Source organism: Aspergillus oryzae, chromosome 8, assembly GCF_000184455.2.
Source record: "Aspergillus oryzae RIB40 DNA, chromosome 8".
NCBI classification, from domain to species: Eukaryota; Fungi; Ascomycota; class Eurotiomycetes; order Eurotiales; family Aspergillaceae; genus Aspergillus; species Aspergillus oryzae.
Window position 1 is genome coordinate 3,370,028 of NC_036442.1, and position 23,629 is coordinate 3,393,656.

At 50.5% G+C, this 23,629-nt stretch overlaps 8 protein-coding genes across 8 annotated transcripts; 3 read left to right on the forward strand and 5 right to left on the reverse strand.

The window, feature by feature from the left end:
* Nucleotides 1–515: 515 nt before the first annotated feature.
* AO090010000010 (uncharacterized protein) lies at nucleotides 516–4,004 on the reverse strand (the record flags this gene model as incomplete). Its single annotated transcript, XM_023233853.1, has 3 exons — nucleotides 516–1,311; nucleotides 1,373–2,784; nucleotides 4,002–4,004. The coding sequence occupies 3 exons, from the start codon at nucleotides 4,002–4,004 to the stop codon at nucleotides 516–518; spliced, it is 2,211 nt and encodes a 736-aa protein (XP_023093998.1).
* A 994-nt stretch (nucleotides 4,005–4,998) lies between these two features.
* On the reverse strand, nucleotides 4,999–5,818 carry AO090010000009 (class I SAM-dependent methyltransferase; the record flags this gene model as incomplete). The annotated part of the gene is made up of 2 exons (XM_001827010.1): nucleotides 4,999–5,634; nucleotides 5,690–5,818. 2 exons carry the CDS (start codon nucleotides 5,816–5,818, stop codon nucleotides 4,999–5,001), a joined length of 765 nt encoding a protein of 254 aa, XP_001827062.1.
* Nucleotides 5,819–6,145: 327 nt separating this feature from the next.
* AO090010000008 (uncharacterized protein) lies at nucleotides 6,146–7,024 on the reverse strand (the record flags this gene model as incomplete). Its single annotated transcript, XM_001827009.3, has 1 exon — nucleotides 6,146–7,024. One exon carries the CDS (start codon nucleotides 7,022–7,024, stop codon nucleotides 6,146–6,148), a length of 879 nt encoding a protein of 292 aa, XP_001827061.3.
* Nucleotides 7,025–7,639: 615 nt separating this feature from the next.
* On the forward strand, nucleotides 7,640–9,346 carry AO090010000007 (putative isochorismatase family hydrolase; the record flags this gene model as incomplete). The annotated part of the gene is made up of 1 exon (XM_001827008.1): nucleotides 7,640–9,346. The coding sequence occupies one exon, from the start codon at nucleotides 7,640–7,642 to the stop codon at nucleotides 9,344–9,346; it is 1,707 nt and encodes a 568-aa protein (XP_001827060.1).
* An 82-nt stretch (nucleotides 9,347–9,428) lies between these two features.
* On the forward strand, nucleotides 9,429–10,450 carry AO090010000006 (uncharacterized protein; the record flags this gene model as incomplete). Its single annotated transcript, XM_023233854.1, has 3 exons — nucleotides 9,429–9,495; nucleotides 9,642–9,803; nucleotides 9,861–10,450. 3 exons carry the CDS (start codon nucleotides 9,429–9,431, stop codon nucleotides 10,448–10,450), a joined length of 819 nt encoding a protein of 272 aa, XP_023093997.1.
* A 619-nt stretch (nucleotides 10,451–11,069) lies between these two features.
* AO090010000005 (SDR family oxidoreductase) lies at nucleotides 11,070–12,007 on the reverse strand (the record flags this gene model as incomplete). Its single annotated transcript, XM_001827006.1, has 3 exons — nucleotides 11,070–11,410; nucleotides 11,458–11,919; nucleotides 11,977–12,007. 3 exons carry the CDS (start codon nucleotides 12,005–12,007, stop codon nucleotides 11,070–11,072), a joined length of 834 nt encoding a protein of 277 aa, XP_001827058.1.
* A 3,219-nt stretch (nucleotides 12,008–15,226) lies between these two features.
* Nucleotides 15,227–19,611, reverse strand: AO090010000002 (uncharacterized protein; the record flags this gene model as incomplete). Its single annotated transcript, XM_023233855.1, has 3 exons — nucleotides 15,227–18,037; nucleotides 18,090–18,415; nucleotides 18,477–19,611. 3 exons carry the CDS (start codon nucleotides 19,609–19,611, stop codon nucleotides 15,227–15,229), a joined length of 4,272 nt encoding a protein of 1,423 aa, XP_023093996.1.
* Nucleotides 19,612–20,307: 696 nt separating this feature from the next.
* AO090010000001 (uncharacterized protein) lies at nucleotides 20,308–22,122 on the forward strand (the record flags this gene model as incomplete). The annotated part of the gene is made up of 2 exons (XM_023233856.1): nucleotides 20,308–21,371; nucleotides 21,573–22,122. The coding sequence occupies 2 exons, from the start codon at nucleotides 20,308–20,310 to the stop codon at nucleotides 22,120–22,122; spliced, it is 1,614 nt and encodes a 537-aa protein (XP_023093995.1).
* Between the last annotated feature and the right edge of the window lie 1,507 nt (nucleotides 22,123–23,629).

Sequence of the window (23,629 nt, forward strand, 5' to 3'; positions counted from 1 at the left end):
GGGACGGTGAATACATGGTCCACGATTCCAGGTGACCAAAAACATGAGAAGGGAGCGCAGTAGACCATGCACTGAAGCTGACGGAATCACGACCTTCCCCAACTGCACCGTGGCATTGATCTTAGCAGCTACATGGGTATCTTCTTCGCAAGGAGCTATATACCCAGACGAGCTCGGAAATCAACCCCAGGCCTTTGAATTGGCAGTCCAGTTGAAGGATGACGGCGATGATGCCGGTCCCTTGAGTAATTCAAAACCACTGGGAGAAAGAGTCCCAGAAGGCGATTGATGTGGATGCAGTCGGAGTTTCATCGGCGTCGTCCATGGTTCTCTTGCGTCGATTCTTTTCTTTTGTCGTCCGGAACCTCGTTTCCCTAGAGTGGTGCTCTCGAACGTACTAGGTACCCAATCCTGTTGATACCCCCAGAGAGTCAACAGTGTGAATATTTCCCAGCCACTACCACCGAGGCGTTAAATTATTTCATATGGACGTGCGGAAATGGGACAAGACTCATCTATCCCGCATATAACTCGCCATATCGTGGCGTCTCTACGGTCTGCGAAGTCAAACAGCAATGCCCCGGCCGATCGCCCTCCTGATGTCGCACCGCACCCCAGGACAGAGGCTTACCTGCCGCATCGGAATCCTCTTCTGGGGGATGGCACGCAGCACTTATGGCAACACTGCAACTGCCGACCACCGGGATGTCCGGCTTCAGCTTGAAGGTGCTAACTGTGGTGAGTACGGCAAACATAAGAATTGCCACGGCGATCGCTGTGATGATAGCAAGTGGGCTGTATCCACAGGCCGTGATCACGCCACTATCACTCGCACTAGGGAAGTGAGTGTTGGGCCGTGTCAAGAGCTCGTTGTTCGGCTGGTAGATTTTCAGATTGATCAGAAAGATTGATTGTGAGATCAGCCAGTGTATAATGGTGCTACAGGCGAGGAGTGGCAGAGAGTATCTCCACGGAAGCTGTAACCAGTACGTTTCTCTCTGGGCTCCCCAGGGAAGGGTCACTCGAAGCGTGGTCTGCTGGTAGGCGAACATACTCCACTCATAGGCGGATGCCATGCCCGTGAGCACAGCGTTGTACATAAAGTACAATCCAGAGAGTAGCAGCTGTGGGAGGTTCGCCACGATCGATGTGGTGACAATGGACGCGGCCGTGCCTCCTTGGTAACCGGATGTGTTGACAATGGCATTTAAACTAAGGGCACCAAACCCCATCGTGAAAGCGTTCTGTGCCCCGACGAGGTTGATGCCCTTGAAGAGGAAAACGAGGCCTACGATGATGCTGGCGAGCCACCTAGAAGCCTGCTAGTTAGTCTTGACTGCGGTCAACCATCCATCTGAGTTATGGTACCTACAAGAGGATGCATGCTCCCCAGCGCCTCACGGATGTACCCTGATAACACCGCCCTAACCAACCTTCTCCATGCTGCCAACGTTGTGCCTGTGTAGAACCCATGTCGTCTGGGTCAGGGAATATCGTGTCGTCCATTTTGGAACGGAGGCATTGCCCCTTGGAAGCCATATCGGGGGACCTTAAGAAAGAGTCTAATGCATCACCGATGGTTGCGAGAGTCGGTTCGCGGGAGACAAGGAGACATAGAAGAATGGAACTGAACTTCATGGTATTGCATGCAATCGCAATGTATAAGATAATCGGACTGTACAGCAGCTGGCAGGTATGGCTGGCATTTGTTACAAGACAATGATCGATCTCATAATGCTCCGGTAGGATGGTCCATTTCGTGGCATTCCTCGTCGCCGCGGACCCGCTGCATTCACCATATAAGATGGCGTCGGGGTGGCACATCCAAGAGCTCGTTTGCGACAGCGCGTTGGGCTCCCAACCCGTCCCGTTAACCTTATGCTCCTGGCAAGCAAATGGAACCGCTGCTTCATCCCAGTTCTCATCGAAGCAGAACTTCGTGCTATTATTGCCTTGCCCCCATCGTTGGCACAATCCGCTACACCATTGCTCAATCTGATCCGGATAGTCCAGAGGATGGAAATACGCCAGCACTGGCAGAGTCGTATTTCTCGGAGGGGGAAAGGTTGTCGATTGGTTCAATGCATCGCTCTGCTTGGTAACAGCTAGCATATTGAACGACCGCCCTTCTAAACCGGCTTGATAGGTAGAGATGCAACGACTGGGATCCATCTGCGTCAGGCTGCTGCGGTTGTTCCGGGCCTGATCAAACAACCAGCAAGTGACATAGCTGGACATGTTGGAGCTTCGGTATTCTTCCATTGCCCGACTGGTACAATCTAGTCCAATATCACTGCGGCTTTCTAAAAAGTTCTCAGTGACAACGAGTCCGCTGTAATCATTGAAGGTGGTTGTCATCACTACAGCCGAGTTCCACAGGAGGTGCAAAGGGAGAGTGCTCACTAGGAGAGCCAACCATAATGCCAACTTAGCCCTCCCAATGAAAGAAAGATTGCGAATCGAATGAACGCCGATATCTAACCATCTACGCTGAGCGTGGGCTTGATCTACTTCGGCTCGTGTCGGAGACGTCAAACATTGCATGTTGTAGTTGCTGGCACTAACCAGCACGGTCGCCACTACATTGAGGGCGTAGTGCAGCCTGCTGTCCACGCTGTGAATGTGGTCGCAATCGCTCTCCTGTATGAGTCCTAGATTATCGCTGCTTGGAGGGTACGTCACGCGAACATAGATGGTCGCCGCGACATTGAGGCCCAAGCATATCCCAACCAGAATGCACGAGGTTAATGCGCCGAATCTCCATCCGTGAAAATGAGTTGGATTCTGAGCCTTGACTGGCAATCGATTGTAACCTTTTCCCGAGCGAAGGACCGTTCGGGAGTACCAGCTTTTGGTGGAGGCCCAAGTGCCATGTCGTTTCCGGGTTGGGGCAATCTCGGAAAGCTCGACAGCTTCGTCTTCTAGGAGCTTGGTTGAGTCAACTACCATCTCGCAGTTTGAATTAAGGACGGGCAGAGTGGTGTCGGAGAGCAACGGGCGAACAGAAGTAGAGTCTGACACAGGATACACAGCCCTGCCGATCGCATCTCAGCCTCGCTTGGCTCGCCGATCCCCAAGGCTGATTCGCTGTCACCATCTTCGCATTAGGTAAATCTGACCGGGCCTTGCGACCGTAAGAATATTGCGTTTTATTTCGGAAAAGGCGTGCTAATGTTGAACCCTTGACAGCTCATCCTTACGTTTGCTTGGAGCAGGATATAGAGAGACAGATAATTACAGTACAATGTAGTCCATTGGCTGCGTTGGAAGATCCAAACCAAATATTATGAAATGGGTATTAATATAATCATTAGACACTAAGCGTCGTTCACAATCGTCACCGCCGACCAAAATCGCATCGAAGCATATAAAACCGAATGATGCCACTCCACGCGCATCAATTACAGAACAAGAGCGCCCGCAACAGCAGCAGCAGCAGCCCCTGCCATACCCACACGAGCTGGGTGATTGTCCGCAGCCGCTCCAGTCGCAGTCGCGCCAGTGGGACCGGCCTTGTTGAAATTGCCCAGACCGGCCGTGATGGTCAGGGGCTCATAGAGGACCTCAGCAGAGCCGGTGGCAGTGGCTGTGGTAGCGAACGAAGTAGAAGTGGATTTGCCTTTGTATTCGACTGCAGCCCCGACCGAAACGGAACAAACAGCAGTGGCCGTCGAGGAGGTAATATCGCAATCTTGGACGATCGTCCCAGTACCCTTGGCTCCCATGGTGGTCATGGTGTAAACCGCGCTCATGGTAAAGGTGGAAGGGCCTTGAGTGATGGTGATCGGCTTGGTGAGGGGGCACGAAGAAGAGTCCTCCTTGCAGTTCACAGCATAGGTGGTCGCCTGGGCATTACCGCCGACGACGCTGCCTCGCAGGTCGCTAAACGCGAGGGTGTTGTAGTGGCCATTGAGAATCTGAACGACGGTGGTGGACTCGTCGGCGGCAAGGGTGGCTGAGAGGCTGGCGGCCAGGAGAAGGAGAGACTGGAGGACACGCACCATCGTGGTGATGCTTATTGAGAAGAACTTTTAGCAATGAGTCTGATCTAGGACACAAGGAAGTGCACAGCAACCTATTCAGCCTCAACGTACGGCGAACAAGACTTGCTCCAGTGAAATGAGGAAAGATCAGGACAGAAAATTCTGCGGGTTGAGTGACCGGGGTAGATTTTTATGTACGCCATTGCGCTCGAGCGATTCTCCAGCCGGAGAAGGGGCCAAAAGATCCATTCGCTGAGACCAGGATGCGGCTGAAGACATTTTCATTGACTCATGGACAAGGCTGTCTCGTGCAGAACATAACGGCTCGACGCTAAATTTCACCAGTCGAACTTTGACAAAGATAGTCATTAAGCCGCAGGGGTTCAATTCCGTTTGATTGGCCTGCTAGAGGCTCCAAATCAGTGGATACGAGGGGATCCACCGACTGTTCCCTGGGCGCTGCCATGACTGCGGCCCAACCCGACCCAACCTAGGTAGAACTGATCGATTCCAAGGGACTTTGAAGTTTGAGGACCCTCACCTGTTTGGGGGCCAAGGAAATCTCTTCACGTTGTGGCCAAAGCCCCCGGAATCTTTTGCTTTGGCATCTCGTTTATCCTCTCAGGTGATCCGCCCTAGGTGCTGATCTTTACCAAAACGACCCTGACCTGCGCTTGAAGAAGGGTTCAATATACAGACGAATGATTGCAATCTCCATTAGCTGTGACACTAGACGATGGGTGGGGGGATTGTCCAATACAAGCGTGTGTATATGGCTGCACGGCAGACTACGCCTTCTCCACGAGACCACTTCGGATAAATTTGTATCTGCCAAGCTCCTGCGCAATGGAGTACCTTGTGTTTTAACGGTAGGATCAATTATGGGCCTCTCTGACTGCTCGGATTATAGTACGGACGAGTGAAGCTACAATGGACGTCGCTCATGTGTTTGTAAGAAATAACTTCAAGACAGCCGGGTCAGATAAAAGTTAAGCCCCTGGTGGTCTGGCGGCATCTATTCAGTGTCTTCAGCTTGCATCCCCCATTCTTCCAAGTCCACCACTGTCGCGTCCACCGTCCACTCGGTGTTCGTCTCGCGGGAAATCTCCTGCCACATTTGCTGAAAGCTCTCGAGGTTATGATAGAACATCATCCCCCAGGGACGAATGTACTCCCGAGCCTGTCCCCGCGACTGTTGATAACCGATCAAGATAGTCCCCGGCTTAGACAGGGCGACAATCCGCTTTCCCGCCTGTTTTTGTCCCTCCCATGAGAAAAGATGGAGGAACTGCCCGGCAATCATGATATCAACCTCAGCATACAGCTTCAGCAAACCCTCGCAATCATCATCCTGTAGAAAGTTGCCCGAAATGAATGTTGCGGGTAACCGTTCATGATCTCGATAGAGCTCGTACCCTAATTGCCACAGCTCCGGACGAAGATCGAGCGCCCACATTCTCTCAGGAGGAGCGCCATTAGCGGCCAGGAGTCGGAGATTTTGGCCCAGTCCGCAGCCGAGATCTAATACGATGCCCCCTTGGCGCGCGCACTCCAGCACATGCTTGAATTGGGGAAACGCGGCGATGCCTGGCAGGAGAAACATCCACTGCCCAACGCAGGGAAACTCACCATATTTCCAGGCTTTATCGCGCTGAGACGGTCATTTAGTTGGGCTTAGTGCCACGCGACCGAGGAGAACAACTCACTACTGCATGAAGATGGCGCTGTAGCTCGCCACTGGGAATGTCGCTCCATTCTTCCAAGATAAGTTGCATTGGCGCGCTTAGCCGAGGCCCAATGTGCTTTTTGTACCAAACGGACGTGTCGATCGGCATCTTCGGGTTCCTGGGTCTTGCAAAGTTTGTTTGTTGGGTCTACAATCATCTCCTGCCGAGGATGGGGACTGTAATATACCAGGCCGGGGGACGTGGAGGTACTCGAGTGGCTCGGACAGAAATTAAACCAGAAGATAGCCTTGTTTGCTAACTCTCTGCACCCCGGCGACGTTCGGGTGGAATGTGCTGACCTACCTTAAGGTTTGCATATACAATATACTCTGCATAACCCACGTCAAACCTCGCATGGCAGATTCATAATTTAGGTATAGCCTGCTGGCCAGTTATGTAGCGTCGCCTAATATTGCTCATTTCCATCCACATCAATCATCCGACCTTGCGAGCCACACAAACAGCCCTGGGCATCGACAGCCCAACCCCGAGTCTCGATTCCTCCGCCAACCCTCGAATCATCAAATCAATATTAGCAGCTTCCTCTGATTTCTTCGCACGCTTCAGCCGAGCTGAAAACTCCTCCATCACGAGAATATACTGATCCCCATTTGCCTTTCGCATTTCCAGACGGTCCGTATAATTGCGTAATTGCGCATTTTCGAACCCACCGTGGCGTTCCATTAAATGATATGCGAGATCAAGAACCCAGTCATTGCGACCGCTCGACTGCGCGAAGCGCAGGAAGGCGTCATGCGCCGGGGTCGGCACGTCACTCATGGCTTGGCTTTTGACTACCTCGCTATCAGGGTAATTCAGGTCGTCCCATTGGATGTAGCCGCCCGGCTTGAGCATCTGGTGCACCCGGTGGATGATCGGGAGGGGGTCGCTGTTCTGTACAACCAGGACAAGCAGACGCAGGTGGACGACGTCATATCTGCCCAGGAGGTCCCTGGGTACGTCTTCAAAGACGTCTAACTGACGCAGGGTGATGGGTGGCGGTAGCCATTCCGGGAGAGGTGCATTTGTCAGATCAATGTCGAAGCCATGGAGCTGAAGGGATGGGTAGTGGGCTATTGCTGGGTCTCTGAGGAGGTCCAAGAGCCAGACAGCAGTACCTGTGGCGAGGTCGGCGATCCACAATGGAGTAGAAGTATCCTGGGGCAGCAGGATGGATGGATGCAGGTTGAATTGTAGGGCATCTTTCCAGAGGTAGAATTGGTAGTTCAATCGCGATGCGGCGGTATAGCTTCGATCAAGCATGTAGTCCAGCTCGTTTCCGAGGTTGAACCCCGAGTTCACGACATGATCCATTTGATCTATGTTGGGTCTTGACATGGAGATAGATGCTCTACTGCAAGATTACCTTGGGGAACGCTCGGTTCCAAGCATGTGGAAACGGGGAGACAAATCTGATGATCTCGACCCATCGTACAAATCTTATTTCATCAGATTTCATATTTTAGCGTAACCCCTCCATGATGTTGCCGAGTGATGTGTCCTGTGCATTAGCCCCGAGCTTAAGGCGCATTCTTCGGCAGGAGTTAATCATGATTTGGCAATTTACCAGCTGTATAATTAACCGACCTTTCACTAAGATTGGAGGGAAAACTTTCTTGACCCCAATAAAGAAATTTTAAGGCAGGTCATAGCCGTATGAAAATTGTATGGATATCTCTTTACTTCTTAAAGATGTCGAACACTAAGCATTCCTGCAGCATGCACCGTCCGGTGGAGTTCCAATTGGTTCACACCCTCAAGAGGCCTCATTCTCGAGTAGGAAACAGGGGAGAGTGTTAACGCATTCCAGATCGGAATGATCTTTCGGCCAAAGGGGGAAACAAACTTTGATCATCGATACATAAAGGCTAATCGTCCCTCACCAATCTACGATACAGAATGGGGTTTACCCAATTATATACTAGCAAAATGACGCTCAAGAACCTACGACTGGGGATTGCCATTGGTCATGGTACTGGCCGGGAGCTGACTGTCGTGTTTAAGAAAGTGATCCAAGAGTTGGCACGCCAGCATTCTCTACAGGTTGACTTCATTGAATCATCCCGCATATACCATTCGTATCATAGCCTCACGACTTCTAGAGAAGAGAAAGATCTGATCCAGCACATCGCCGAGGAAACCACCCTGGATGCAGAAGAGTACCGCAAGTTTTGCGAGACAGCAACAGCCAACGGGATCGCAGCAATCTTCCGAACAGCAATCCACGCGCAGTCGCTCTATCTGGTTAGGGGTCAGCTAAAGGCCGTGAAAATTGAAAATTTCAACCTGGGTGACTCGAATGCGTTGCTCTTCATTCGAGATGAAGCGCAGGGCTTCTACGCTGGTGAGAATGAATATCATGATAGTCAGCACAGCATCATACGAACGAGCCCTTTCACCCGTTCCACCTTTGATCAGATCCTCGAGTATGCTCTAGAACGAGCCAAGGAGGAGTGGGGTGTGGAAAATGTCCCCAAGACAGTCACCCTCGTTTACAAGTTCCATCTGTTTGACGGCGTCTTCCAAGCCTGGGCACCCCACTGGCAGCACCGTTTCGGCATAGAACTTGACTTCATTCAGCCCGACACAATGAATCGGAACCTGATGGCTTCGGGCATCCAGGGTCGCCGCATTATCATCGCGGGCAATGAATACGCGGACATTATCCAGCCTGTTTTCTTGAAATGGTTCAGCAATGCCACCATCGAAACTATGTGCGCAGAGAATGTGTACTTGGGTCCCAGTCTGCATCGTCTTAGCGAGTACCAGACGGTGCATGGATCTGCAGATGCCATCGCCGAGCAGGGCCTGGTCAATCCATTTGCCACTATTCGCGCTGCGGCTGCCATTTTAGAGCGACACGGAGGATGCCCTGGTGTGGGCTTTCAAAGCCAGACGGAGAGAGTCATTCAAACCCTGTTAATGAAGAAGCTGACGACACCGGATCAAGGTGGCTCTTGCAGCACGGATGCGGTTGTTGAGCACTTCCTGCGCGCGATGGCTGACCCTGCTACTATTGACAACCCCTCTATCGGGCGTGATATAGCCACAGGGCCGATTGATGCCATGGCGGGCAAGAAGACCGCTGTGGTAGTAGTGGACTATCAGAATGACTTCATCGCAAGCACGCCGAGCCATGTGGTTTCGGAACTATCCAGCACAATGCCGCGTCTTGTACAATATGCTCGAAATGAGGGCAACGAAGTCATCTTCGTGCGCTTCCTGGGCAACTCTAGCTATCAAGGGCCTAGCTGGCAGTGCCGGAATGCACTGTTCGGAAAACCAGAGAAGTGCGTAGAGGACACCTGGGGCGCGGAACTGGGCTCGGGTGTCACCCCTCGCCCTGGCGAGCGGGTCTTTGACAAGAAGGCCTTATTTGACTCCTTCCTCGTTCCGGAGTTCTCCGAGTATGTGTCTGGACAGGGATTTGAGCACTTGGTGCTGGCGGGATTGTACAGTGATGTCTGCGTTGATGCGACGGCTCGAACAGCATTTCAGAAGGGCCTGTGGGTCACGGTTGTTGAAGACTGTACCACTGCTTTGCATTCATACCACAACGATCACCTGAAGTTCATGGAGAAGGTCTATGGGGCACGGATTGTGAAGCTGGCATCGTTGATCGAAATGAAAGCTTAGGCTCGACCACGAGCGGTGTGAAGACAATAGGTTGGATTCAATATGAAGATGTACTCGTAAATGTGAGTCACATTTGTTTGTAATGAGAGAGTTGAAGAAGTATGTGGTATGGAAGAGTCCTCGCTGTTTGGTATGTGGCATTGTTGATATGGTTGATCTTCATAGGGTAATGATGTCATGGCAAGAATGTCAACTTCGGATCCCCTCAACCTCAATCGTTCCTCCCATATCGTTATTGTATAACTAATGGCTTCCCCCCGATCCGGTTTTGCGGTAGTGACCCCCGCCTCGCGAGGCATTGGCTTCGCCCTCGCACGTTACCTTCTACAACACACGGATCTCCCCATAATCGCCACAGCACGAAGGAACTCTGATAACCTGCGCCATAGACTCCTGTGTGGGATGGAGAACTCTGCCGCAGAGCAGCGACTGAGTGTGTTCGATGTTGACGTTACAGGTAGTTCTTAATGAATAACCACTCGCAAGCCATTACTAACTAACCTGGCGACTCTAGAAGAACCAACAGTCCGGTCTCTAGCAGATGATATCCGACAAACGCACCCTAAAGCACCACTCCGCCTGGCCCTGACCGTGCCCGGTATCCTTCATGTCGAGAAGTCTCCCTCCCAGATCGACGCGCATGCAGCTCTCGAATCTCTTAAAGTCAACACCATAGGCCCAATGCTCCTGATGAAACATTTGACTCCCTTCCTACCCACGCGCTCCTCGCCTCTCTTTGACCCTTTTGACGGTGAGGTGAAGCTGCCTCAGCATGCCATCTACGCAATGATGGCTGCTCGGGTGGGCTCAATCTCCGATAACCGAATGGGAGGCTGGTACAGTTACCGGGCGAGTAAGGCGGCGGTTTTCCAATTGGCGAAGACGTTGGATTTGTACTTGGAAGGGAAGTGCGCGGATCGCGCGATCAGTCTGGCCATGCATCCAGGGACCGTGAAGACGGATTTCACCAAGAGCTATCAAGATGGAAGGGAGATGTTGAGTGCGGAGGAGTCGGCGGAGAGGTTATGTGGAGTGCTTGGTAGCCTGGGGTTAGAGGGAAGAGGAAGATGCTGGGATTGGAAGGGCTGTGAGGTTCGTCCGTAATGCTGGATCCATTTAGATATGATCAAATCATATTATGCAAGTGTCTGCCAACTCTGCGTGGTATTGGGGGAGGGCCTTCCCAGGTGGACTGCCATCTTTAGCAGCGGCGCCCATTTCGTCTTCTACCTCCAAACCCTCCTCCATATCCCCCGCCATATCCACCATGACGGTATCTTCCGCTCCATGCAGGTCCAGGTCCTCCCGGTCTCACCGCAGGCGCTCCATAATGAGGTCGGCCACCAAAGGGATGCATTCCGAATTCTCCGCCCCCGAAATTATGTCTTTGGGGTGGAGGCATAACACCCGTGTGCATCCGGCGGTGTCTGGGAACGCTGAAGCAGAGGCCCATACCGGATTATTTGGATAGACCAAGATGATTATAGTAGATAGTGTAGATCAAGAGGATATGTCTTAGGATCAATACATGGATTCGGTCATAGAATGTGGCATGCTTTCTAGCCTTTCAGGGACACAGAGTCATGTCGTCATCAACGGATATGTAATTGAATGGTCGATGTAACCCTAATTGCACACCAAAAAATAAAAAACAATTCGAGCCTTTAAAGTTTCTATAAAAGTTCCATTACTGTGATCATCGATGAAAAGTAAGCCAGTCATTTCATCCCATCATGTGTTGATGCGTAAGCTGCGTCTTTTCGTCAAAATATTCCGGCATTTCGACATAATGATATTGCTTCCCTGAAATCAAGATCGCTCGCGAATGGAGCTGATCACTCGGCACAGATGTCCCGTTGGAATCAGTCACTTCAGTCCCAGAGATCAGCTTCAATACTACATTGGTCACATCACTCATTTTCATCACGATCTTCTCCGGGAAAAAGGCCTGCAACTCCGTGGTCATCAGAGGTGTGAGGACGACCCCTGGGCAAACCGTGTTGACTTTAACACCTTCGTCTAACAACCGCTTTCCCACGGAGCGTGTGAATCCAACCAATCCATCTAACAAGTATAAGCTTCGTTTCTTTATGAAGGTCTTACATACGTACGCTTCGTCGCCGAGTATACCGGGGTATGCGCGCACGGATATAACCCGCCGATACTTGACATAATAATCAAGTGACGATTTCCCTTCGTCTTCTCGGGCGATCGGCGAAAATAATGCATGGCAAGGTAACTGGTATAAATCGCCCCAGTGAAGTTAATATCCGTCAGACCAGTCATATCAGGTGGTGGTGGGATCCCAGTAGGATGGCTGGCGAAAAACATCGCGGTGTCCTCAGCGATACCGGCGTTCGCAAGGACGAAGTCTAGTCGCTTCTCCTCATTGAAGATCTTATCAAAGGCAGCGCCCTGCTGTTCGTACTTGGTCACATCGACTTGGTGGAATATAGTATTCCTCAGCGAGGCGGCGGCCTCTTCGCCACGATTTGCATTGCTGCCTATGATGTGGACTTTCCAGAGACCTGTCTTGTCGAGTTCCTGGGCGACGTCGAGGCCCATGCCACTGGCTGTGAACTGTTATTTTCGGTAGGCGATTTTCCTGGGCATCTCGGGGCGGTACTTACTCCCACCTGTGATAAGGGCTACGAGAACCATACTGGATTACTCGGTTTGGGATTGTAAGGAGCCCAGTACTATTGACAGATCAAATACTGGTCTAGGGAGATCTTGATATGAAGGGTTGGTCTGTGTGAGTTCCTGAGATGCGCTAAATGAAGGTGGGATGGAATGTCGGTAAAGGTGGATAAAGACTCTTCCCAGCATTATTAATCTCATTTAACCCCTCACTGCTTCCTAATTCTCAAGGCATCAACCGCTGAATGGGAGTCGACTTGGAGTTCTATACACGATCGTAAGAAGCCGGTGAACGGACATTAGGGTTTTACGACCATGCGAAAGGTTGCCAAATATAAACGACACTAGACGTACCACATCTGACAAAACACCGCTGCTATAATTTTCTCAGGTGTGACAACTTAAATATGATGTATGCGTACATGTAATGATGCCTGGGTGAACTGATAGTAAGGAAAGAAACTGATATAATCCAAATGACTATTAATTATAGCAGCAAGTTGGCCTGATCTAGCATAAAAGCGTAACAGGATCTGGACATGCTTTCAGCGCTGGAACTGACGTAACAATGGATACTAGCCAGGCGAAGAACTCCTCGCCACCAAGCGTAATGCATGACCCAGGGGATCTCTTGCACTTGCGAATACCGCATGAGGGTCAACATTAGGGTGTTACCTCCGAACAGAGGTTAGTTGGTCATGTCATTGCAGCCCCATTCCCATTATTTACGGGACGGATGTTCGACGCCTGAGGTCCAAATGTGCGAGTATCTGTCCTGGCAGTCGTCGCGACCGTCTTCTGTGCCCTTGCGCCTTTACCGAGAATGTACGGCGGACGACTGAGGAAGAAGAGCAGGTTTGCTTCATACAGTCTCAGTATTGACACGGAAACATGGTGGAGAAAGCCGGCCTCTAGCGAAAAGTTCATAATTGCGAAATAATGTCTTTCATTTTAGCTAATAGCTATTCCATGTCTTCCCATGCACTCGAATCACGATCCCATTTCCACAGTCAACAAAATGAAGTCAAGCCAGGGCCAAGGGGTAATCATCTTCAAAGAAAGCCGTCAGCCAAACGCTCTTAACATACTCAGCCCAATATTGACATCGGGTAAGAAAAGGCAATCACTTACAAACCGGCCCAGAGGGCAACTTCCATTGCCTAATATTGGAAAGCTTAACCCCACCGAACTGCTTCTGCATCTCATTCAGACTATACTTATACCACTCATTCGTGACAATCTCCTCCCCAGGAGCGAAGTGGAGACCTAACGGTTCACAATGAACCACTCTGATAGCACGAGCAACGCACCGATGAGTCAAAGTAGGTGACCGCCGATGACGCACACCAATGACTTCCGCAGTCCGATATCACATGATGAAACACGCCTATATGTCAGATATTCGGTCAGTCCCGAATAAGAGATAGGATACGATTCATAAAACGTTTTGAATGATCAACTCTAGAGCCTTTTAAGCTCTTTTTTGATGATATTGATGATTCTATGATTCTTGTATCCGGGGCCTCATTTTTACCCCTCTTAAATCACATGATCCTAGTCACGTTTTGCCATTTTATCTGATACAGATTACGAACAAAAGTATGTTGACACCAGGTGGTGCGAACTGCGAATGCCACCTTCAGCAGATGGCCACCTCAGCCTGCCCCCTTGTCAGGTCCATATCTGGCCTAGTGGGAACTTCATGCTTGTCCCATTTCCATGTCCGGAGAAATCATTTAACTGCACCCTATTCGGCCCATCTACACACCTAGCTTCAATAAAATGCTTACCACCCGCCAAGCTGTTCTCATTCTTTGATACCTATTTTCCTAGGATCTGTCCCTACATGACCTTGAGGGACTCGCTCATGGCGCAATTCCACGAGAATCCTCACCTACCACTGGTTAAAGTCAAATGCAACCCGCACCATTTCGGGTCCAGCGCCGTCATTATCGGCGATGCAACACATGCCATCCTCCCATTCTACGGGCAGGGTCTGAACGCAGGTATGGAAGATATCCGGGTTCCCTTCAATCTGCTTGAAAAGAAGAGTGTGTATATCACATCAGACCCACACGATGGGAGCGAGGCCCTATAGCACTGGCCTTCCAGGCATACACGGCAGAACGAGTGCATGATGTGCATGCAATCCATGTTGTAACCAAGTGCGCCTATTTTGAGGTCAGACAAGGGATAAATACACCAATTTACAGAATCAGAAAATATATCGAGGACAATCTGCAACGACATGTGCTGCGGCTGGGGTGGCAGACCATGCACTCACGGATCAGCTTTACCGAACTGCGATATTCTGAGATAGTTCGCAAGGATAAATGCCAGGGAAGGATACTTGCTATCGGGGTCGCGCTTACTTTCTTTCCGGTTGTTCCTGTCTGTGTAGCTTTTGCCAGTTTTCTGATCGATAGTCTAGTGCATTATGCATTAATTGCTAAAGGCCTATTACCAAGGGGGAAGTAGAGCATCAAATGGTACTTTATCATGCGAACCTTTCTTAAGGGATTGAATTCCTAGGAATGTACAAAACCTTCAAGCTTGACTGGATAAAAGAGGCCTTCCGAATGTTCCTATTTAGTGTTTCTCTCCAGTTGAGTTCGGTGTCCTTGTGGAAGCCAAGACGGTCTAAAGCTGTTCTATACACGGGGAAGACGAGTTACTGAATCGCAGATGGTATTGATTCCTGAAACAGGCCCTCTCCGACCATTACCGTTCAACAGCCTACCCAATCATCAAAGCCAAACAGGGATAAGCGTAACGCACAGTAAGGGCTTATAAACCCAGGAAGCTGAGAAGCGAGCCTGCTTCCTTCCTTTTCTGGTTCATGCTGAAAATCTTGCATCTAACGTGCCTGATTAGTGAATCATAGAAGCTTTCCAGATTGACTGACACAGATAGGGCCTGGTGAAATGAGTGTTGCTGCCTCGATGTGAGCCATAGATCACGTGCTAGGGCAACCTTAGCCCGGGTTCCTAATGAGTACGGCGGAGCCAGCTGTCGTCAAAACAAGATTTGTAAACCAATCACGGATAGTATCAAAGCCGTGCTGGATCTATTGCTTTTGCTCTTCATACGTGGTATTCAGGATGTCCATGAAGAAAATTTTGGTCATTTTTCATTGAGAGGAGGGCTTGAGGATCAGACAGACAAAAGATTGAATTTGCGCAGTTAACAATCATATCATGGAGAGGATAAACCTCTAATCAACACAACTAGACACTTCGTCTACTCGGCAATGGATGCGAAGTCCGATGCTACAGGCAGGAACATATGGTCCCCTACGTCCATATTAGCCCAACTTAGCTCACGGCGCTTAATAATCTCGTCAGCTTGCGCGCCTTTAAAGACCATCACTACCTCCCCATCTGAGCTTCGATGCAGATGCTGTGATTCGCCATACATCCTCTCGTATATGGCGGCTGGGGTTGTCGACAAGTCCAGTCGGTTCAGAATCCGCATCGTCCAGCTGTCTTCGCTTTCTCGGATCACAAAGCCGCCGATGCTTTTGTATTTTGCGCCGTTCTCCTTAAGAAGACTTCGAATCTGCTCAAAGTCGGCATAGTGCTTGTCAACCTTCTCATGCCATTTCGGATGCTCTTGCGTAATGCCCGCCTCAGCGAGAAGCTCCTTTGCACTGAGGGATTGTACGAGCGCGATGTCTAACGGAGTCTCGCCTTTACCGTTCAAGATATTCCAATTCAGAGGCCCCTCCGCTTCTCTGGCGATATATTGGAGCGCCTCCAGGTTCCCGCTTTCCACGGCTAAATGGAGGGCGGAGGTACCAGCATCTGTGTCCGAGGTCAGCTGCTCCAGATGGACACATTTGGACCAGAGACCAATAACCTCGTTCAGTATCGGGATGGCAGTTCGCCCCTGTTGCACGTGCGATGGCTCGAAGTAGAAGACTGCTGCATGGAGCGCCGTTAAATTCGAGCCGTCCTCTCCCTCGAGAACGTTCCAAAAGAGTTCATCGCTCTCGTGTCGCGCTAAAGATAAGAGAAAAAGCGCCTGGGCTTCGCTGGCCTGGTAGACTTTGCTGTCACGAATCAGCCGTCCCAGTAGGGTCGATTCCCCTTTGCCCTTTTCTGTCCGACGGCAGATGAGATCACATTCTGATGATTTGGATAGTTCTCGAGCATGGTCGAAGTAGCCGCCCAGTACCTCCGACTCAAAGAGGCTTGCCTTTTCGCTAGCATCCGGCTCAGGAAGTATCTCTCCCTTTGGCACTCCTACTGACTTTGCTGATACGAACTTCCATTTCTCCTGGCCATCACTGCCAGGACGAATGGAGAATGACACCCGAATTCCTCCTTGCGATCGAGGCACTGCGGCAGGTCCATATTCGTCCGGACCGATGACTCTACTCTCGTTCTGATCACGGACAAGTTCCACACTCATCCGTGAGCCTGGTGTGGAGTTGAATTTCTGATCTAGTGTGATGAAGTAATCAACCACTTCGGGTGGCTTGTGGCCCTGAACCGAGGCTTTAAACCTGAAACCCTCATGTTCTGGGACTTTTCGGAGCGAAGCCTCTAGTAATGGGACGAGCTGATGCACTGTCGGACCGTCTTCAAAGTCGATAGCCCTCTGCACGATCTTGGCCAGGTCTTCAATAGGAGGCTGAAGCTGGCCGTCCGCGACTGCCCACAGTCGCTTCATCAGGAAAGGCTGCCCCAGATGACAACTTGCATCGAAGCTATACCGACTGTAATTTCCAGCGCGGTGCTGGCAAGTCCTCGAGTTCCTGCTCCCTCGTCTATAGAGAAACTCTACCGTATCTATGCAGTGTTGGACATGCTCTTTGCCGTGTAGGCAGAGCCTCTGCCAGAGCCCTATAGCCGAGTAATCCAGGGCACACCAGATGGGCAGAACCCAAAAGGATGGCTCCTCGTAACGGATGGTGGAATTGAGCTCCTCATACAGTCTGTCATCCGGTAGCAGTGCTTGCAGGACCTCGATCATATGTAATCGCGCTGCATAATGCACAGGACTGTAGAGGCGACCACCATGGGCAATGAGAAGCTGCCTGTCCTGCTTGGACATTGTCTTCATCTGGTCGAATGGATCGGCCCCAAGACGAACAAGGGCCTGGACTGCGGCGACGTTGCCTGCCACCACGGCCGACAGAAGTGGCGTCGCATGAGAAACGGCATCCTGCAGATCGGCGCATCCAGGTCGGCCCTGTGGGAGCCAGCGTCGCGCCTCAATATCGGCACCAGCATCTTTCAGTTTGACTGCAACCTTATCAACCTTATCGTCAGGGAACATGGACAACAGGTGAAGAGCAGTCGTTCCATCTGCCTCCAATGACGCCGTCACATCTGCACCAGCGGCGACAAGGAGCATCACCGCTTCCACATTGCCAGCATAGCACGCCTCCAGCAGCAGCGTCCGGCCATTGATCATTGGCTCGTCCAACATCTGACCGAGAGACGGCAAAGCCTGTTGCAGCATCTCGTGATTGCCGTTCACAATTGTGTGGTGGCAAAACATCCAATGGTCAGACGATCCAAGGGTCAGCTCGCCAAAGACTTGCATGAGGTCTGCTCCATTTTCAGCGAGCAGGCACAGGATCAAACTGGACCAGGTATTGCGGTAAGCGGCTCTTCTTGCTCGCACGGCGTCCTCATACTTAGTGGCATCGAGCTTTCGAAGGCGATTCTTTGCCAGGATCTGGCCCTCTTCTTCCTCATGTACTATCAACTCCTGGAGCCACGCAATCTCGGTTTCTCGGCTGAAATCCTCTAGATAGAGTCCGAGACCCTCTGCCACCATACCGACAGAAGCCTGTGCCAGTGAATGGCCCATCTGCGCGGCTTGCAACAATAAACTCATGGCTTTTTGTATCTCTTGATCACGTGTAGGTGGCCCGATTTGGTGTCTGCCCACTGAGAAGCCTGCAAACTCGTACGCTGCTTTTGCCCGGCGAAACTCGTTTTGTGACTTGTTATCTGATGCAACGGCCTCAAGTTCTTGTAAAACAGCGGAAAACACTCTTGAGGGCAGATTTCGAAGTCTCTTAAATGACGTGACGTGCTGGAGTTGGTTGTTAGCGAAAAAGGAGAGTATGTAGTAGGGACGGACGTACTGAAATCACTGTGTCGTGGCCGTACGTGCGTACGACTTGCTCGTCAGACTGGCGTAGATGTGCCACTGGTCCTGTTCTGTTGAAAAGGCCAGCGTTGATCACGGCTTCGTCCGTACTTTGCCGTGAGGAGCCTTCGGCTTCGCCCTTATCTACCAAAAGCTCCTCTTTATCTGATAGGGGTCTTTCTATTGTGAAATCTGAGGACGGTTCTCTGTGCCTGTTGGTTGCTTTGACCACAGCCTTGTTTGTGACCTCCCACATCTCAGACTTTGCATCCTTCATCTTCATCTGAATAATTTCGTCGATGTCCGAGGCGGGGCCCATCGCTATAAAGATTCAATCTATTTATGTGCTTTACGGACAAAGAATAGGAGGATGAATGCTTACTTGGATTCTCAATGACGTCCTTCTCCAGTTTGGTCAGCGAGGACAAATTCAGAGACTTCTCGTGTAGCCTTGCAGCAATTCCCAGGTGCAGCAAAAGCCTCAGCATCTTGAGAATGTCCAGTGCGCCGGGTATGCACTCTACAAAGGGCGCCTGCGTTGACAGTGCATAACCCAGTGCCATTCGTTTCAAGTGCATGGTATGTTCTGTCTCGCCACCAGGCATTCTATTCTCAGCAGTCACGGCGAAGTCAGCGAGAACCGTACCCAGATCGTCACTGGTCTTAAGTTCGTCAAGATAACGGCCGCCTGATCCTTTGTCGTGCAAGAATTCAAGAATATCGGGTCTGATCCTCGTGATCAGGACCGCAAGGACTAGGCCAAGAGAGTATATGTCTGACCGCACAAGTTGCTGCGCGGTGCATGGCTGAGAAGCCCAGGGACTTTGCCAGAGCTTGGTTCTACACGTTATGGCATGGTAAGAGCCGTGAGGGACTTCGCTCAGTAAGACAGATGAACCGAAGTCTGACAGCTTGCCGTATGGCTTTCCGTAGCGGTCTGGGAAAAGCAGAATGTTCGCTGGTTTCACGTCGCCATGCACAACTCCGGCGTCATGCAGAGCACGCAAACCTTCTGCAATCCCTATGGCGAGTGCGAGCTGCTCTGCCAAAGTCCCCGGGTCGCGGCGTAGGAAGGATTTAAGATCGCCGAGTTCGGCGTATTCAAGCACAAAGACGGGTGTAATTTGCTCATTAGGAGAATTAGTGACTTCCCATGCCAGACCCAAGAGTTTGATGATGTGAGCATGCTTCCGTATCGAGTCATTCTTCATAATGGAAAGCTCTGTGGCCATGGACCGCATGTCAAGATCAGCCTTGGGGCTACGGATGATGTATTTGTTGCGTCTTAGATGGAACAGTGGGTCTGAATTAAGGCTTCGCGAGTCCACGCACTGGCGGAGACGATTGGGAGGCACAGCGATGGCATTGAAGTTGCCACCAACCCCCAAGGGCTCTTCCTGAGGAAAAGATGTTTTCTTAATGCAGATGTTGGTAAGCAGTTCCTCCTCCGCGCCGGCCTCGTCTGGAATCCCAGCGATGCTGGCTGTAAGCAGGGCGAGACGGTCGTAGCTGCTCATCTTGTTTGTCACCGCGTTGGAAACGGTGTGGACCAGATGGATCGATTATTTGAGCCAATGTAACTATCAATGGAGTTTCTGAGAGTCGAAGGCCACATGTGTTCCGGGTACAATTTATAAGATTTGCCTTGTCATCGTCAACTACATGAGCACAGTTGACAGGTGGCCAAATTGGCACCAAGTTTCCTGGTACTTTTGCAGAGTATGTTATTTGATAGTCCAGACCATTTCTCGTGTGGGGGTGGGCCCAGCCCAGCCATGGTATTAGAATCTATGGGCCATTTTTGACCGGCCAAGTGGCGAGTGGCGAATAGTGATTTTGACAAGCTGAGTAGGGGAGTATTTGACCAATTACATAGAACTGAGTTCCACGTCATCGACGGTTTGAAACATCTTCAAAACCGAGGGCATTCCCCTGGTAGATTGAGGGCAAGTTTGTCCACCAAAAAAATCAGCATATTGAGATACCGCGATTTGGTTCCACAAGTTAAATTACCAATTTGGGGATAAAACTACCATCAGACTTGGCATATCTTGACACGAGGCTACCAAGCACTCCCACGGCTGAGCGAGTTTTCCGCCTTCGCGAGAGTGCAGCTGAAAGGGAACTTCCCAGTTGCTGGCATCATCTTCTCTGCTGAGGCTTGAATGAACGTATTTGTCACTTACGCTACATTTTCTTCGTAATCTGCAATCATGGACCCTATCAGTCTTATTGGAGCGATTGGTGTGGCCTACCAGGTTGTCGAGATAACAATTGACGCGATCGATTACTGGAAGCGGACCGGAGACGTGGCCGACGACATCATCATGATGGTGGCACGTCTAGACATGATTCGGGCACGAATCAAGTCGTGGTCATTCGATTGGGGCATGCGCGAGCAACGACACCTGAAGCACCCCAAGTTCCGCGACTACGGCCACCTAGCTCTTCAATACCTTGTTATCATTCAGCGCCGTCTGGTCCGCTTCAGCGAGTTCGAGGCGAAGTATACTGGGCTCTTCGCTGGTGCGCGATCGCGTAGGACGGGCTCGGTCTCACGGATTGCAGCTGTGGCAGCGATTGAGCAGACGGCGACTAACGAAGGCCACGTTAGTAGTGAAGAAGAGCTCCTCACGCAGCTGAAAAGCGATGTAGGCAGACTGAATCGCAGCAACATGCTGGAGCGCTGGCTATGGGCTCGCAAGGACAAGCGAGGCCAGATGATGGTTGAACATATCGACACGCTGGTCAAAGATCTGGAGGACTTCTTCCCACCTCCACGCAGCGACGCTGCCGGTGCTATCGTCTTCAACCTTGCCCTCTCTTCCAGCGATACTGAAAGTCTTCAGGCCCTCCTGAAGCTTGAGGCGATGCCAGAAGCAGATGACAACTACATCATCCGTGACGTCTCTAACTTGGCGTCCTTGAAGATCATCGCCGCTAACCTCGGTCAGCGAGCTGCAAGGGCCAAAGACCAGACACTTCGATGGAGGTCCATCACAACGGAAGAGGGAAATTCGCTCTCGCTTGAGCCGTGCGTGGACGGTCGTGAGATAGCCCAATGGAGACCGACCACACGAGGGGAAGACACTGAGATAGTCCTGGTCGAATGGAAGAATATACCTGTATCACTGCCACGGGAGCAGAAAACCCAGCTCGATGCGCGCATCTACGATCTCGGCAAGATGCTGCAAGCGGCGGACAAACCGGCCAAGCTGCTTACGCTCGACTGTATTGGCATCGTCCAGAAGCCGGTCTCCGACTCGAGTGATGCACAGTATGGCCTAGTCTTTCGCGTGCCGCCAAACCACCGACCTACCTCCCTATACGACCATATTATTGCCCCTGGCACAGTACCTACGTGCCTTTAACAACGCTTTGTCCTCGCGCGCGCTCTCACCAAAGCTGTGCTGTACCTCCATCTAGCCTCATGGTTGCACAAAGGCATCCGCAGCAGCAATATACTCTTCTTCACCAGCCTACCCGACGGCGTTGTCGATTTAGCCGCTCCACGCCTGGCCGGCTTCGAGTACAGCCGCCTCGATGAGCCCGGTGCACTAACAGAGAACACGACGGACTTCCGCGACCACAATCTATATCGCCACCCGCAGCACCGCGGCTTGCCAGTGTCGGATTGCACGGGCGTGAATAACCAAGTAAGTAGAAGGCGCAACGCCTTCACCTATAAAGCCGACCTGTACAGCCTTGGCGTCGTGCTGCTTGAGGCTGGTTTGTGGCGCACGGCAGCAGAAATCGTGGCTGGGAGCAGAGGAGCCAATGAATACAGGGGTGATGGTTACGCCAATCAGGGCAACAGGAACGATGCCGATGATAACGAGGACGAGGTTCGCAGCGCGTTCTTGCGGCTGATACCCACGCTGAGGCGGACTATGGGCCCAATTTACGCTGATGTGGTCTACAGATGTCTAACCGGGAAATTTGAGCCTGAGGACGACGAGGCGCTGGAAACTGTGCCGGAGGCTTTCTATGTCAATGGTGTACAGCCCTTGGACAGTTGTGTTGTGTAGGAGGTGTGCTTCTTCGAGGCATTGCCTGCCTGCTGTTATTCGACGTGTGATTGCTATTAATATACATGCATCATTAACAAATAACGACAGTAAAAATTGCAGAAACCTATCATTAAAGTGTGATATGATCAGAGTATCTGAATTTAGGGTTAACGCTATTCGTGGCACGAGTGGAGCTTTGGATTAGAGTAATGCCAATAAGCTCGTGATCCACCTATTCTCAGACCTTTGCCACGATTAATCACTCTGGCAGCAGCCATCGACGTTGTTCGTCCGTTTTCGTCTTTAGAAATGTGTGGAACGACAGTTCATGTGAGCATATTCATTGTTCTTAATTTGGCCTAGAACCTGTCGCAGGTGTAGGTAACAGAAAAGGATATTCTAGATTCTCAATCGCCCATGTGACGCAAGCCACCTGTATGTTACAAATCAACCTGCATGACGCTAGAAAGTACTATGACAAAAGAGGCAAGGCCCACTTGGGTATGAGCTTATACTGGATTAACTAGGAGCTAATCACTGGCAATAAGGTATAACAGAATACAACAGTATAGGACACGCACCAGGTTATGTAGAGAATAGCCCCCAACATTTCCAGTGCGAATTCTAATAAAATTAGTTATAAAAGCTCTTAGCTAATTATAAATATTTTTTTTTATTTAACTCTATTATAATAAGCCTTTCTTATACCATCGCCCCTGGATTAGGTCAATATCAGCCGTCTACCTTCAGCAGCGATATGGGAACTTGTACTGCGACATAGAGCCAAATAGATTGTTTTTTTTTTCTCTCTCAAAATGCCTTTTCCCGCTTCTCGTTTGGACTTGCCGTTTTCCTGACACTTTTATCCAATATCGCTGACCACTGCAAATGAGTCTGAAGACCCAGTAAAAGTCTCTGTACAGACAGGGTAGATTAGACGTAGAAATGAGTTGGTAGATAAAAGATACTCACTTTGTTTACCGTGTTTCATTTTACAAAGGATTCTTACTCTAACACTACGAGGATGTAAATACAGAGCATAACAAACTAGTTTATATCATCTCAGACCGTTTTTATTGAGCAGATGGACAATTAAGCACCACCAGGTAGCCTCGAGCCACCCGGAGTCGCTCCGGGCACTTTCGGAACAGTCCCAAGCACTCCGGGAACAATGCGGAGCAGCCAGGATCACTCCCGGAGCAGACCCTGAATACCCCTAGGGTTTCTGTGGGTTATTGAATATGTACCTCCCGAGATACACTATTCAGTATCCAGTATGTACTCAAACCACCGGGTATCTGTGCGGTAGTTACATAGGACTCTCTGAATACACCAACCCTCTATAGGGTGAATTCATAATACAAAGACCAACCACTATAATCCCTAATTTCTATATTCTCTATTATATTTAAAAAAGTATCTCTCTATAAACTAAATAGTAATTCTTATATATTTTTAAAATTTTTTATTAGATTTCTATTAAAATTTAAAATTATTAATACTAAATAAATAGAGATAATATAAA